Source organism: Brassica napus, chromosome C6 (genome assembly GCF_020379485.1).
Source record: "Brassica napus cultivar Da-Ae chromosome C6, Da-Ae, whole genome shotgun sequence".
Taxonomy (NCBI): Eukaryota; Viridiplantae; Streptophyta; class Magnoliopsida; order Brassicales; family Brassicaceae; genus Brassica; species Brassica napus.
Window position 1 is genome coordinate 21,105,478 of NC_063449.1, and position 16,640 is coordinate 21,122,117.

Below are 16,640 nucleotides of genomic sequence, written 5' to 3' on the forward strand. Positions count from 1 at the left end.
CGAACTCGTGTGTCTGTCGGTCGTGGAAGGACAGAGCTGGGGGAACATAAGGCGTACTCGTTCCTTGGTCGAGAGCCTAAAGAAGCTCTTGAGAGAGTGTGGGGCCACTGGCGTGACTTTTCTTTTTCCGGGACGTGATCAACGACATTGGACGCCCCCAGTCGGTATTCAGTACATATATAAACAGTGGCGGAGCCACCCTCGTAGGAATGGGGTCAAATGACCCATGTGGTTTTTCCAAAAAAAAAAAAATTACATGTATTTCTTATTAAAAAACTTTGAAAATACTGTATTATTTTCAAATACTGTATTTCTTATTAACAATAAAAAAAATAAAAATTTCTTATTAACAATAATAAAAATTTACATGTATTTCTTATTAAAAAACTTTGTCAATTAGTATGTGAATTTATTTCACATGTGACCAAGAAATTAAAGAATAAAATTATTATTGTTTTGACCAATTCAAACAAAATAATATACTTTAAAATAGATTTCTTTTTTATATTTTATCAATATAAAATATCAACATACATTTGATTTAAGTTAATGAACATGAAGTCCAACTAATAAACCAAAACTCAAATCCAAGTTCAAATATCCAATGAGTGTATTTGCTACTTTGTACAAGTTTCTCAAATCACACGCATTAAACCTCTATTTCTCATTCAAATAAAACTTCATTTTTGATATATGAATACATTATTCATAATATTCAAAAAATATTTCCAACAAAAACACGTATATTAAGAAAATCATTTTTTGTCTAGAAAATATCGTTAAAACTATAAATTAATGTTACTCAGCCAATTACAAAATATATTATCAATTATTATTGGTTACACAGTTTTTAATAAAATAAAAAATTACCTAAAAAAATAAAAACATCTTATATGTTCTTTTGATTGTTGTAATTCATAAACCCGTGAGTATATGCACGATCGTTGATCTACTTCGCATTCCCCGTCAGTGTAGACTGTATTAAGCATTTAAAGTTATAATTGAGTTCTATAATTCAATAAAGAGTTTTGATTGACAATTCTTATCACATACAAAGTTGTTAGATCTTCTGACAGCATCTCCAATCCCTAACTATTTCCACCTCTATATGCTATAATAGAGGTAAAAGTGGTACATCCCATATCTATTTCCACCTCTAAAATAGAGATTGCTATTTTTTCCTCTATTTATAGAGAAAAAAAATAGCATTCCTCTATTATAGAGTCATACTTTTTTATTTTCAAAATAGTCCTTTAATTTTCAAATTTTTATAGTTGTGACCAAAATAATTATATTTATAGAGAAATACAATTTTTGTAGGAGTATAATAACATTTTTTATTTACATAATAGTCTTTTAACAAAACTTTAGTTTAAAAAAATTTATAAGTTTATGAAAATATTTTAAAAGTTAAAAATAAATAGGGCTAGTTATCAACTTTTATAAACAAAATGTATTTTTTTGTAAAATTAAAATAGAATTTTTTGAGAATATTCCTTTATATAGGCAAAAATAGAGAAATACATTGGAGATAAACTCATCTCTATTTTAGAGATGTTCTATTTTAGAGGTAAAATAGGAGAATACATTGGAGATGGTCTAAGAGCATCAACAACGCTGATTCTTAACCAAAAATCTTTAAAATTAAATTATTATAATAATTTGTGGGGCCCAAACAATTTAAGAATATGTGTCAACTTTGTCTCTTGCAATCTCTAGCTAAGGATCGTTTTACTGACAGACACTTACTGTGTGCGGGCCCACCGCCACGTGAGAATCTACGATTGGCTACTTTTTTTTTTTTTTAAACAAAAATAATAAAAAAAACTTACCTGGGTTATCGAGCCATCAGTATCGGCGTTGCTGATGCTCTAACGTATCTAAGGGCAGTTCCAACAGTGGTGTTTTGCGGGGTTCTTTACAAATAAAACAACATTTAAAAAAGATTAAAGAATAAAGAGAATGCCAGTTATGAAGAAAGAGGGAACACACGATCCTTTATTAGCAAACGTCTTTGTTTTACTAGCTGACATTGATTTTTCAAAATAAAACTTAACTAAATAATAAAATATTATTTTATTTTTTTGTTAAAGAAACTTATGTAGTTTCTGCCGTTGAGGGTGGCCTAAGATTCAGATAACACACCAACGAAAAAGATTTAGTAAATGGTGACAGTAACTTCAATTGAATGTAAGATGATAGGTATATGGATTGCTGTTTCATTTCTCCGCTTCAAATGTGACACTGGTAGATCCCAAGTCCACTAAGGTTATAATTATCGTGTCAGTGTAAACTCTGATCCTTAGGTTCTACATTGGTTATGAGGACTGGCCCGATGCTGGACTAATCATAAAGATTGACATAATACACACGTAGACAAAAAGAGAGATATCTGAACTTTTTATACATATGATGATTATACAAAGTTGATATACAAGAGCCAAGTGATCTTATATGCTTTGTTCATATTCAAGAGGTCGCAGAAGATGCAGAGACGTTAGAAATCAGTCTTACTTCATAGAGATTCTCACTTTCTCCTTTACCTTCGAAACGAAAACATTAAGACAATTATTAAAGATTCAGAAATTCAATTTAAGACCTGAGAGCGTATTGATGAACGACTACCACTACTACTTACCAACTTCTGCAGTGATGTTTGGTCCAAAGAAGGAAGTGAATTTCGCCTATGAAAAAAAAATCAGGATGTTTTCAACTAATTTTATGTTCTTGTACTTTTTGGAGACTACATTTGATGAAAACAAAAGATAACTACGATATATGTTCCCTATGTGTTCAGTCTTGACTCTGACCTGTCTTTGTTCGAAATCTGACAACTTGAGAGCTTTGGCCTCAAATACAAGGACCAGGCAGTAACGACCATCGGCGAGGACCTGAAAAGATGATCCTGGTAAGTTAAGTTTCATGGGTCGGTCAAATGTCCATGTCAAATGCAAGTAAGCAAACGAGAAATACACCTCTTCCTTTATCATCGTTAAGATAGGTGCACTACGTCTTGGGATTCCTCCGCCCTAATAATCGAAAGAGAGCGGTTAAAGCGCGGATGTAGAAAAGTGTGTGTGTTTGTGTTTCAGTATAAAATAAGCTTAGTACCAGTCCATACTGAAAGATCCGTTTCAGTGCTTCTTCCAAATGTTGTTCATCTCCATAACGGTATCTCGTCACATCATTTCTAACCTGATAAAAAGCAAAAGACTCTTCAAGACCACATCCGCTGGGGAAACTAATTATTTTTTAGCCTAACAGGCAAAAGGGAAACTGACTAATCTAGATTTTAAATGTCGAGATCACGTCAGTTCAGTTGTAGAATTTATGTAAAAGAATAATCAGAAGTACAAAGTACCTGGGTTAAAATAGGAGTAGCAGAGCTCTCCCTAAGCTTCACCGCATCTGCGTAACTCAAGCAAGGAACTGGTTTGAGTTCTGCGTACTGCAAAAGAACCAAAGAAAGAAATGAACAACTCTTAACACATAAGTGTAATTCCAATACCTCGGCAAAGTTACAGTAGAGAAGAGATGGCATATACCTTGAGTGCCATACCAATAATAGCAAGAGGAAATCCATAAGTTAGCATAATAGCAGACCACTCAGATCCAGGAAGGATGTTAAAGTATGCCCCGAAACCGTACCTGCAAGATTATAACACAATCCACAATTAAAACACACACACACACTTCACTATAGCAGCAAGTAAGCAAGCAAAGAAAGAAAGAAACTCTCACGAGAGGAGGGAGACCCCGAGACCTAGCCCAATAACACCAAATGAAATCTGCACGAACATGTAATCATATATCGAAGTTTCATGAGAATCTTGTTTTTTTTTTTTTTTTGGTTAAAAAGGGCGGGGTCGACAACAAAACCTTGGCTAGAGTGAATTCATCATCAGGGATCAAAGTTTTGTCACCGGAGGAAGCCACGGAAGGAGACGAGCTCGTGGAGTCAGCAGCTCTTGCCACGAAACCGAGCCTCAGAGTCTCTCGTTTCAGCTTCGTCTCCGGGACGTAGAACCATCTCTGCTGTTTCGTTTGTGAAACCACGGGTAGATTCTCGTGGCGACGGTCGTAGAGACCTGATCGCCGGTTGTTTTGGCGACGGAGATGGAAGGGTAAGACGCTGGTTCCCGAAGCTGCCGATATGGATCCCATTTCTCCTCTCTCTCTCTCTCTCTGTGTACCTGTGGGAAGAGAGTAATGTGAGGCTGAGGCAATAACCACGATTTCTCTCCATTCTGATTTCGGTTTACACAAACCGGCCAAGCTTTTCGTCAACCGTTCTTTGTAACCGGTTTTCACTAAACCAAACGAACTGGCCGCCAAAATTCTGGTTTAAGCGTTTCATAATTCTGGTGCTGGTTCACGAAAACCAGGTCAATCCATTCAAAACAATCCGGCTGTTTTAGTTCGGTTTCTTCACTATGGAGAATATGTGGGTGTTTAAAAAAAAAAAATATGTTGTAATTAGAGTTTAGAAACTGAATATTTCTGTGTATTATTAATGAACAATAGAGGTTCCTTATATAAAGATTACAAAGTATAGGAAAAAAAAAATTATCCAAAACCTAATACAACATGAAATAGGAAAAGATCTAAAACAGAAAAGGAAAACGTCCTAAGTCTAAGACGGTCTAAACCGACCGTCTCTCTCTCCTCGGACGACCGTCTCTCTCTCTCCTCCTTTGGCCACGGCTTGGGCCTTGTCTTGGTCATTGGTTATGGGCCATCCACTTAATGATTTATAACACTCCCCCTTGGATGTCATAACCATACAGGATTCGTAGTACGCTTCATGTTGCCTCATTATAACCTTATCAGGAAAACCCAGTGGGACAAAACCATGATGAAGAAAAAAGAGTACAACACGCACTACTCCCCCTGATGTGAACCTCACTGTAGGTTCTACATTCTACGCATCTTGGTGCGTGATATTTCCTTTATGTATAGGATGGGAGTAATCGGCCAGTTTCATTACTGAACCGTAATTAGACCATTTTGACTTCTTAGGTCGTTTCTCATGTCCTTTGACATTGAGTGTCCCGGTAAGGCATGTGTGCTAAACAATATGAACCATATTGTCCTCGGAGATCACTATTTGGTCTTTGCAAATCGTGTTTGCATATGTCCATAGTCTATACGTGATCGTCTACTATCAACTGCTCTTTACTTTGGCGATTTATGGTTACCATCGACCATGTATCAACCTGGCCGAATCATGACCGGGTCATAGACCTCGTCTATATGTGTCCACTACTTGCCTTGTGGAGTTTATACGGCAGCAGACCGTTCTGCTATGCCGGATCCTTACTTAGGGGATCTGATGTCGGATTGCAACCTGATGGTTGATCTACTAATCCGTGATCAAGGGATAAAGACCGGATGCCTTTTAGCCGATGGGCCGGACGTTTTTAGTCGGAGTGTTGGACGCCTTTAGCCAGGGGGTCGGACGCCTTTAGCCGGGCACCCATATAGATTTATTTTATGCCTCTTTTAGGTTTAGTATAATCACAAGGAATTTCAAATATATGGACTGTATTGGATTGTCTTTTATACACCTCCAAGATCATGCGTGATCACTTTATTTTACATACTATAGGCAGTTGCTTTTCAGTCCATGAATCAGCTTAGGAACAAAAGCTGTTCTTTCAATTTATCCAGTGATCCATATGCTGCTTACTACATCATTTGTATCCAATTTCTTTCTTATGACCAGACCATTTTCAATTTCGAAAATTCTGTAGCAGCAACCACCACATAGGAGTTTATCTCCTTATAATCTGTTCCTTTGATCTCTGTGAGTACCTTGTGTAACAAGCTATAATCTAATGCTGTTAAGTAGGAAGACATGAACACTCTAGACCTCGTGATTATGTGTCTTCTCTCACGGTTTCATTACCTCACAAGATCCATCTATTTCACTGGTTGATCAGATGACGTTTCTGTATATGTATATGGCCAATACGCTCATCTTTCTTTTAGATACTTTGAACCTCCACGTTTTATCTTTTCTAATCTCTATGATCTTCTATGATTGTATGAGTACTATTTTGTGGGTTCATGATCCTCGCTTATCTCTTTATGTTCAAGTGCTATAACTTTATGTATCTTTATACAATTGTGTGTGTGTGTCGACACTTTCATGTGGTTCCATTATATTCCAGACATGATCTATAGATTTGAGATCTTATTATCCAGGACCTTTATTACCTAGTAGCTTGGCGTCCCAAGACTACATGGTTTGGTACCTTAGATGTGTAGCTGCATAGCCTTTTCTCAATGTCTGTTTGGTTTCTAGTATGATCTCGGATCTATCATTCCATGCACCATTCCTTTCTATCCGAGATCCCTTTATCTTTATGGAACACTTGGTCTATCTTGTATAGACTCTATAGCAACTTGATTATGTCTCTTCTAGGACATTCATTTGGTGCTAAGCTGGTTAGTCATTTCTCGGGTCAGTGTCTGACATTTCGATTAGCTTCTCAATTGGATAGCTTTGTATAATCTTTCTTTGGACGTCTTAAATCATAATGTATAGTCCGAGGATCTTCTGCCAAGACAATGATGGTTTCAAACCATTCTTATCATTCTTTATCCAGCTTATAATCTTTCTCCCTTTTTGTTTGGATAGACGGATGCAATCCGTGTACTTGGCCACAATATGATCACCCATGTTTGGCTCAAGTTTTCTTTATAAATCGTGGGAGAAAGTAATACTCCTATCCAACATATATTCTCAATCCTCTTCTGAGGTTCCATCTTTAGACGACACATATATGTATGTGGTGGTTTATTCAAAATCTCTTAAGATGGTGAATGTCTGGTTTTATGACCCGTATTCAATCTGGGATGGGAATATCTATGCTCACTTATATGGCCTGATGCATATGACAATTCTATACATGTAAATTCATAATGTTCCAAGCTTATAGACTTTAGAATCTTAGTCTTATAGATTATTGCATTCCTTGGCCGAACCTTTTATGGTAATGGCCTCTCTGGCCGGTTATGGCCCTTGCGGCCGACCTGTTCATAACATGGTTTCTTTAGCCGAGTAATGGCCTTATGGTTTGGCCGTTTTAAAAAATGGCCTCTACGGCCGAGGAATGGCCTTTTATGGCCGAGCCATTTATAACATGGTGTTTAGACCATAGTGGTACACGAACTTGTAGTATTGATCATGGGTTTATCCTCTCCCCCTCATGACCATATTATAAGCTCGTGGTGTTTGTGACAATTAAGCCTAATGAGTTTCCCTTTGTGTACATGTTTCACAACGTGAGATCTTTTACGGGATAACTCTGTGCCTTTTAAATCTTTGCATCAAGTTTAGACTTTTAGGATGGCTAATCCTATCATGCCATATAGTGTAAAATTTCGTGGTGTATCTCAATATGGTCACCACGGTTCTTGCCTCTCATCATACTGATCTTATAGCATAGTTTAAATCAGTAGAGATCATTAGGTATAGTCTCGACCACTTTCTTATAAGGTCTTAGGCGATTTTCTTTCAAAATCTGAAGGAACTTGTTTCCTTTTGTTTGCCCATTGTTTCTATTTAGAAACCATATTATCATAACTCAATGGGTCACATGTTCTTTTGGGTGTGTATAATGCCTTTTAAGGCAATGCCTTAGCCATAGTTTCTTTACTATGCTTACTATACCCTTTCATGATTTCTTACTTGTTTTTATGCCCTTTAGGCAACTCTTTAAAATCATTTATATGTTCAAGTAAGATCAGACAAGACATAATGAAGTCAAAACAAACTTTTATTTATATATAAAAACGTGAATGCCTAATTAGGTTAAAGCAAAACACAAATCAAAGACTTAATAAAAATTATCATGTCAAGATCTTTCTTTAGTCAAATAGATAAGTCGGCATGTCCATCTAATGCATTGGACACGGCTGCCTTGGATTCATCTTGATCCATTTCCTCAGGATATTTCATCTCACTGTTTTTCTTTAGTACCTTGTCATTCTCAATCACCGTTAGGCAAGAGATCAGGTCATTGTAAGTGGTAGAACCTCTTTCTATGTAGATATGTTTTGACAACAAATCTTCTGGATGGAATGTGGAGTATGTCTTGAATAGACAATCATTATTTGTTACCTCTTCTCCACATAATCTCAGTTGGTACACGACCCTGGACAAGGCAAAATGAAACTCGGCCACTGTCTCAAAGTCTTGGAATCTGAGACTCATCCATTCATGTTTGACCTTTGGTAATAATACCATAGTGTATCTGGACTTTAATTCTGTCCAAAAGTCACGAGGATTCTCAATATGTAGATACTGATTTCTCAGTTCCTTAGTGAGATGATGGCACATTATTGTAATGGCTCTTAACTTTTCACTTCTAGTTACATAATCACCCTGAATGATACTCCTTACGAGTCCTCTTGATTTCAGGGTAACTGAAGTGTTCATTGCCCATTCTAGATAAATATCTCCAGAGAGATTTAGAATGACATAATCCATGGGATTAAATCTCGGCATCTGAAATCATCAATCAATTCATGATTAAGAATTCTTACAACTAATTTAAATGATCAGTGCACATGATTTCATAAGTCTTATCTATAATACTTTAGGCTACACAGCTTTGCAATATAATGCTTAGGCCATATGGCTTTGCATTGTGATGTTTGTACCTCACGACTATTATGTGATACAACGATCTTAAGGATCGGATCATAATGCAATCCGGTTTATATAACCATTCGGCTACTAAACCACACGGTCACTTTGATATTCACTAAGCCACACGGCTTTTAATCAATCAAGGGCACAAGGCCGCAAGTGTGAGCAATGCATTAGGCCACACGGCCATATACTAGACAGGATATAGATTCAATTCTATTTCTTAGTTGTATATCTATTAAGTTTTAGAATTAAATAATCTAGCAACCTAACTCTCATTCAATATGTAAATTTTTTAAATCAATCTTTCAATCTTTTAAATAATGAGAGATTTAAGGTTTCAAGGCCTTTAGGAATATCAATCAAGATTAAGGGTTTCAAGGCCTTAAGGATTTAAAACGAGATTTAGAGTTTTAAACATTTAAACTTTCAAACAATGCCTCACGGCCAAGGTATATGCCTTACGGCCAAGTAGGAGCCACACGGCTATTTAGTTCAATTCAATGCCATCCTTAGAGTAATATCTAGGTTCAATTGAAATCAATCAGGTATGATCAAATTCGATTATGAAAGCAATAAGGCCACACGGCCATGAGATGATATAATCAAGATCTTTATCAAGTTTAATTAGGATTTTTAGTTTAAACATGTCAAGCAATACAAATTCGAGTTTAAACAATCCTATCAATATCTTTAGGTGATCAAACAAACAATCAAATTTCAAATCAAACAATTTTAAAATCGTTTTTCCAAATTAGGGTTTCAGGGGATTTCGAAAACTTTGATCTTTGATCAAGGGAGTTTGATTTGAGATTCAAAATCATTAAGACTTTGATTTTAATTGATCAATGGATCAATCTCGAATTATGGTTTAGGGGACCGGACTTATTCGAGCTCTGATTTACTCGTTTAGGGTTTGATCTATTTGTCTTAAGGCTTTCATCTTAGATATTAGTTTTTAGGGTTTCAATCTTTACAAACAATCATGTTCGATTCATGTTCTCAGAATTTAGGATTACCTTTGTTTTACAGATTGTAGAACCCGGACCACCAAGAGAACCTCGAATGAACACGAGATGGGATGAGCAGGAACGGTCGCGTGCTGAGGCGAGACGCGTCTGATCGGGATCGGATGGTTTGGCGTCTGATTGCTGATGTGCGCTGAGGACGTCGAACGCGTCTTCTTCTTGAGTTTGCGAGCGGGTTGATTGGGAACTCAAGCTGGCTGTGATGTGAACTGGAAACTGAGGTCGTCTAGGATCAGGAACACCTTAGAGCTGGAGCTGATCGGGTGTTTGTAAGCTGGAACGCAAGCAAGAACAATTTGGGGTTTTTCCGGAATTAGGATTTCCAAAAGACCAAAACGGCGCCGTGTATTGTTTCTGCGAGTGTGGGCGCGTCTGAGATCGGATCGATGAATGGTTTTCGTTGATGGATTCGCCTCGTCAAGTGCTTCAATTTGATATGTGGCCCGTCGTCTGGTTCCTCCGGGTTTGAGAGATAGATCGATCTTAAGTTGCGCCTGGATTAGGGTTTATATGTGACGGATTTTAGGCTAGGCTTTGTCTCAGGGTTTTGGAGTCTATCGTGCTGATAACGCGTTGTAATTAGAGTTTAGAGACTGAATATTTTTGTGTATTATTAATGAACAATAGAGGTTCATTATATAAGGATTACAAAGTATAGGAAAAAAGAAATTATCCAAAACCTAATACAACATGAAATAGGAAAAGATCTAAAACAGAAAAGGAAAACGTCCTAAGTCTAAGACGGTCTAAACCAACCGTCTCTTTCTCCTCGGACGACCGTCTCTCTCTCTCTCCTCTTTTGGCCACGGTTTGGGTCTTGTCTTGATCATTGGTTATGAGCCATCCACTTAATGATTTATAACATAATAATAAATAAAGGAATATGGATTATGGACTCCTACTTCTCGACTCAAGACAATTCGTAGGCATACTGTTATGGGTTCGGGTTGTAGATTTTTTTTTTGGATTTTCAGTTCAAACCTTATTTTATTTTAATATATGGACTGAAAAATCTATAAATGTACTTGAAAATCACTCGAATTTTTTGGTTACATCTTTGAATATATTTTTTCGATAAAACAAATAAAACAATTACTGATGCATGATGTGATTTCATATACCGTCTTGACAATCTTCATTTATGAAAAAACGTCTCGACGTCTACAGTATAAACATGTAAATTCAAAGATAACTTCAAAAGCTTATAAATCAAAGTTTAAGAAAAATGTTTCTTGGCTTCTACAATCACATGCGATAAATCTCCAAAATATTTTAAATCAGCAAGCATTTCATCTTCTAGTTCATTATCATTATAAATGTCAAGTTGTTTCTTAAGTGATATGCACTTGCATCCATGGGAGTGTTTATTGGAGAAGAATCTCACAACTGAACTTCCTAAGAACTTTTTCAATGTAATGAGATTGTGTCAAGGCTCTTTACTTGCATTTTTGATTCAAATTTCGAGAATCACATCCACTTCCCCTATGTATTTCATTGCAAAATTTGATGACAATAATGCTTTTGTAAATTCTACTTGCTATGTGAACACTTGTCCTACTGGTGTAACTTAAACCACTTGATAAGAAAAAAATCATCAAACATTTGATGTCACTACCTAAGTGTTATCTTTAGCACATACAATAACTTCTTCAACTTATACATTTTCAGTGATATCACGCATGCACCATTCGGTTACATTATGTTTGCGCCATCTCAGTAATTTTACATTTACACCATTTCAGTAATGTTACATTTGCACCCTTTCGGTGATGTTATGTTCATAACTCTTTGGTAACACTACATTCTCACACCCTTTGGTGATAACACGTTGGCACCCCTTCGGTTACGATACGTTGGCACCCTTTCAGACATGATACCTTCGCACCCCTTCGGACACGGCAAATTCGCACCCCTTCGGATACGACACGTTCGTACCTCTTCAGACATGACATGTTCGCACCCCTTCGGTCACTACACATTTTCACCTCTTCGAGCACGACACATTTTCACCCCTTCAGACATGAAACATTCGTACTTCTTTGGTCATAACACATTTGCACCCTTTGGATGACGACCCTTTCGCACCATTGGGTAACAAACCGTTCGTACCCCTGGGGTGACGATCCATTCTCACCCTTTCGGGGATGTCGTGTTCGATCATCTTTAATAATATTTTTAAAATGAAATTAACATACCTTTGAGAATATACTCATGATGTATGTGATCGTCATTCTCTTATTTAAGTTTATCTTCTTTCGCCATCTTCAAAATTCTACACTCTCATACTTTTTTTTTAACTTTGATGTAGTCTCTCGCACTAATACAAAAATCATAGTTCACAAGAAAATACTCTTTAAAATTGTTGGTTAAGTGGGTTTAACCCGAATGGGTGTGAACTATAAACTTGGATAATGACTGAATCACGCACAATGTCTTGAAGATTATTTCAACTTTATTCCAAACTTTGGGTTACACGAAATCCATTTGTAAGATAAGAAAATCAAATTATCATTCTTGTTCTAGGCTAAGATACAAGAATAACAAATAGAACTTTAATGTTTTTTTTCGAATCATAGCAACTTTAATGTTTATATGTGTATCTTCAAAGATTTTTGATGATCTTTGAACAATGAATTTTTCTCTCTAACTACTAACTAGTTTCTGATTTTCTTTTGATTCAAATTGTGATTTCCCAATGCCTTCAACTCTTTATATAGAGTATTAAAGGTTCCAATAGTTAGTCCCAACAATTGCAATAGTTAGCGCCAACAGTTGCAATGGTTAACAAAGAAAATTAATTATTAACATCAACATTTGCAATGGCTAATCAAAAGTCACAAGGTTCATCACCAAAAACTTTAATCACCAACGGTTGCAATGATTTATCACTAACAGTTTTACAACGGTTTATCACTAATAGTTACAATCACAATTGCAATGTTTCAGTTCAATGGTTGCAAAAATTCACTTAAATATCCAACATAAAATTAGTTTAATTTTGAAATCCGGTCGACTTGGAAACACGGAGGAACATTTCTATTTTTAACAATTTAGAAGTTTCGTAGGTCCACCGTCATTATTTGTCAATGACGTTCACGATGAATATTTCCCTGATAATCTCCAGCGGTGCTTAATTATATCTGAAGAACTTGTACTCAAGCACGTTCAAACATGTTCACTAGGAAGGAAAACTAAAAAGAGAAATTGTCTCCAGGGCCGGTCCTCAGATTTAGGGGGTTGTAGTCGGTTTTTAAAAAATTTCAGCTAAAATTTTTTTTTTGGTAAATTCGGGAGCCTAAAAAATAATTTTAGAGGCTTTTTTTATGTAATTTTTTCCAAAATTTTTGGGGGCCTGAGGCCAATGTTTCGTTAGACTTTGCCCATGACCGGTCCTGATTGTCCCTAGTCTCCCTATAAATACCCTAGCAAATTTTAGCACTAAAGCAACCTTTTTTTGTCAACAGCCTTAAAGCAACCTAACACAACAATACAAAGCAAAAAATGATATTAGAAAAAACATCAAACATGAAACACAGGCGCAGTCATTTTTTTTTTTTTTTTTTTTTGGTCAAAACTGATGATGATCTATTTCCTGCTTGTTTTCCTAACATCATATAATGTTGCTGCGGAAAACGAATTAGTGCTCGATTTTAAAGGGAATCCGTAAAGGTTAACATTCCATATGAACTAAAATATGGAGTGTTGGTCTTCAAAGGATTTTTGTTTTAAATCAAGCACTACTTCGTTCTCACCAGCAACAACATTTTTAGTCGTTCTCACCATTAATTATAAGATCATCTTATTTCAAAATATAGACTCAAATTTTATTTTCTCTCAAGATCGGCCACTAGTGTCTCAATTGAATCCAAAGACGTTCGAGTTCTAACTTAGTAACACGTTAAAATAAGTCCTCAAGGCCGGCCGATTGCCCTTTGGAGAAGTCCTCAAAAAATATATGGTATAGCACGTTCACCATCGAGAAATCTAACATAGATCATACAAGTTCGCTTTATGCAGTGCTGATATCAGGTTACACAAGAGAGCTCTCCAGGTTAAAGTCAATGGCAAAAATACTTTCTTTTGTTTTATCGGCCAGAGAATGATCTACCAAAGCTCCTGAAATAGTCAATTACACAAAACTGATCATAAAACACATTAGTGATATTCATAAAATCCCATGGTGTTTCATGTGGGATCTGTTTGTTTCTTAGTAAGGCTTAAACTTTCGAGCAGCTCCAAGTTGTTGTATCCTCTTCTTGTCTTCCTCGAACTTACTTTGAAGCGCCAAGAGTTCTATCAACCAATAAGACAACACAAACCGAGAAACAACCATCAGAATCAGAGCATATACAAAGAAAAATAAAACTCATGTTTTTTGGATACAGAAAAAAGCCAAGACTTACCACTGCGTTGTGCATCTCGCCTTTGGAAACGGTAGAAACGATGACCGACAATCTCAGTCTGTTTCTTCTTAGCTAACTTATCTTCCAAAGCAGCCCGAGAAACAGATCCAACTGCTGTTCCAGATTCGGCGTCTGTTGTCTTTTTCCTTCCTTTGTGATGCACCACCACAGTCCAGCCACCTTCTGAAGCTTTAGCTTCTATTTCTTGTTTCCCCTGCTCAGTCCATATGACAAATAAAACGCTGTAACCACTAGACAATCAAAGCATGAATGATTCAAAATGTTGGAGACCTGCTCAAGGCGTTCTTCATGCGCAGTCATGAAGTCATCGATTCTCTTTTGCAGCTCGTCTAAGCCTGGTCTACTCTCACAGTAATTAGTAACCAACTCTGCAGGTTAACAGAGGGCTTGTCAAGCTATGGTATAAGAGTTTTGAAAAACCGTCAAGACTGCTTATCTGCTCATATGAAGCTAATAATATTTTTACAATGGTGCATACTTTTCATTCCTCTGGAGCAATCCTCATCACCTGAAGATATTTCATAAACATCTTCCTCTTCTTCAACCTTGTTCATCTTTACTAAACAACTTATATTCTCTTTTGTGGAGGCCAGCTTCATCTTCTTCTTTGATTTCTTAGACTTCTTGTTAAATTCAACCTTCTTTCTATTTGGTATCTCACTGGTAGTAGCTGCAAGAAAATTCAAAAGATGCTCTTAACCTCAACACCAGAACACAATCTGCCAAGTTTTGTTTATAAATCCATCAAAGCCAAAAGTGTCACCTTGTACCAAAATTTTTGTTCCTAAACCAACTCTAAGAACAGAACCCAGAATCCTAATTACAGAACCGAGATAAAGAGAAAACGAAACAGACGCGATTTTTACCTTCGTGGAGATTACTCTTCGTCAGATTTCTAGTTTCCCATCTTCTTCTGTGTCTCGTGACAATCTGAAACTAACAGGCGATGTAAATTAGGGGGTTTCGTGAGGTTTTCGACCGGAAGCAATTACAGAGGCTGGGACAAGATGCTAGTGTGCATTCCTCGTAAACCGGAATATGCAATTCAATCGATTCGGCTCGGTCTTTAGTTAACTCCGTTGGTTTACTATCATGTATTTGGCTTCTTTGTTTCTAAAAAACTTTTGGCTTTGATTGGCAAAGTATTTAATTAGAGCACCTCTGAGCGGCCCTCGAACCTCCAAATTTTGAGTTTTTTTATTCTCCAAAGGCCCTCAAACCTCAAATTTGAGATTATATCTACTATTCAAACACTATTTACTTTTCACTCAAGTCTTTCTACTTTTATAACTTATATATAATTTTATTAATATTTATTTTTCTATTACTTTAATCTTTATAACTATATTTCACTTAAGAATTCAAATATTTTATTTTTATATATGTATTATTAGTACATTAAAATACATAAATATGTTAAAATAAAATTAAAACTAATATAAACTAATGAGTACTTTGTATGAGAACACTATAGAAATAATAATAGTGAGTAGTTTGTATTTTCAATTTTTATGAATTAATGTATGTTTTATATTATTATTTATGTATATTGGGTTCTGATAAATTGTATTTATAAATATTATGTTTAATATTTTCAATGTGTACATATTATTTATCTCTATATAGTTTTGTGATTATAAGTAGTTTATATTAAAGTTAAAGACAAAAATGCAAATTACATAAAATTTTAAAGATAAATTTGAAGTTCTTTTTTGGATCAACTCACTCTCAAACCCTCATTTTGAGTATTCTCCGCCCTCGAAATGAGATTTCTTCTTGGAGATGCTCTTAGTATAAATAATACTAGACGATGGTCCGCACTTTTTGTCCGAACTAATATATATATAACCAATTATAATTTTAACATATTTTTATTTGAATTTAAATTATTTAATAATTTTAAATATTAAATTAATCAAAAGATATAGTTTGATTTTTTTATGACAACGCAACTTAGATACTTGCAAAATATTTTATTTATGATAGCAAACTTAGTTAAGTTTTATGCTTATGCGGTTTTTCTAGCGAACTTAGTTAGGTTTTATTGTATAAGTTATTTGATTTCCGTTGTAATCTCGTTTCCATACGAACTTTCTATACTTTTTTCGTTTCTGGAATTCTCATACGCAAGTTCGAAATAAAGATCTACTTTATTTTAAATTTGTTTTGCTGCCTTTTTATATTTTCCGCATTTATTTAACCACTTGTCGTTTGTCCAGTTTGTCCTCACATAGTATCCAGACCTCAAAGAAAGCTACTCTTTCTCCCGCTAACAAATTTGACAGTACAAATTTCGGTTTCCACAGTTGGGCGATGAAAAATATGTTACGACATTCTTCATGGCAGAACTTTAGAATGGACAAATCGCCATGATTAAAGAACCACATCTATGGTCAAAAAATTACAACCGAGCTGAAGGAAATTGTGGAGCTACAACAAAGTTTTCGATCTTCTAAAATATCCTACATACCTAAAGACCAAAATTAATTTCTGATTCTTTAGTTAGAAACCTATAACTATTCGATATTT

The 16,640-nt window shown here is 35.6% G+C and overlaps 2 protein-coding genes across 2 annotated transcripts; both read right to left on the reverse strand.

The window, feature by feature from the left end:
• Nucleotides 1-2,381: 2,381 nt before the first annotated feature.
• Nucleotides 2,382-4,228, reverse strand: LOC106382470 (thylakoid membrane protein slr0575). Its single transcript, XM_013822495.3, has 9 exons — nt 3,880-4,228; nt 3,742-3,788; nt 3,546-3,648; nt 3,362-3,448; nt 3,112-3,195; nt 2,976-3,029; nt 2,811-2,891; nt 2,639-2,684; nt 2,382-2,543 (listed from the first exon to the last, which is right to left on the reverse strand). Exons 1-9 carry the CDS (start codon nt 4,162-4,164, stop codon nt 2,470-2,472), a joined length of 861 nt encoding a protein of 286 aa, XP_013677949.2. The 5' UTR covers nt 4,165-4,228; the 3' UTR covers nt 2,382-2,469.
• A 9,434-nt stretch (nt 4,229-13,662) lies between these two features.
• LOC106379969 (putative ribosomal RNA-processing protein 7 homolog B) lies at nt 13,663-15,223 on the reverse strand. Its single transcript, XM_013819809.3, has 5 exons — nt 14,978-15,223; nt 14,590-14,781; nt 14,382-14,479; nt 14,091-14,304; nt 13,663-13,980 (listed from the first exon to the last, which is right to left on the reverse strand). Exons 2-5 carry the CDS (start codon nt 14,708-14,710, stop codon nt 13,895-13,897), a joined length of 519 nt encoding a protein of 172 aa, XP_013675263.1. The 5' UTR covers nt 14,711-14,781; nt 14,978-15,223; the 3' UTR covers nt 13,663-13,894.
• Between the last annotated feature and the right edge of the window lie 1,417 nt (nt 15,224-16,640).

Bases quoted from the DNA above. Each gene is read 5' to 3' on its own strand.
- LOC106382470 (XM_013822495.3), bottom strand. From the start codon at position 4,164: ATGGGATCCATATCGGCAGCTTCGGGAACCAGCGTCTTACCCTTCCAT. The intron at 3,196-3,361 runs GTACTTTGTACT...GCTTTTTATCAG, and splicing joins CTACTCCTATTTTAACCCAG to GTTAGAAATGATGTGACGAG. The intron at 2,685-2,810 runs GTCAGAGTCAAG...TTTTTTTCATAG, and splicing joins CAGATTTCGAACAAAGACAG to GCGAAATTCACTTCCTTCTT.
- LOC106379969 (XM_013819809.3), bottom strand. From the start codon at position 14,710: ATGAAGCTGGCCTCCACAAAAGAGAATATAAGTTGTTTAGTAAAGATG. The intron at 14,305-14,381 runs GTCTCCAACATT...TGGACTGAGCAG, and splicing joins ATGAAGAACGCCTTGAGCAG to GGGAAACAAGAAATAGAAGC. The intron at 13,981-14,090 runs GTAAGTCTTGGC...ATTGGTTGATAG, and splicing joins GCGAGATGCACAACGCAGTG to AACTCTTGGCGCTTCAAAGT.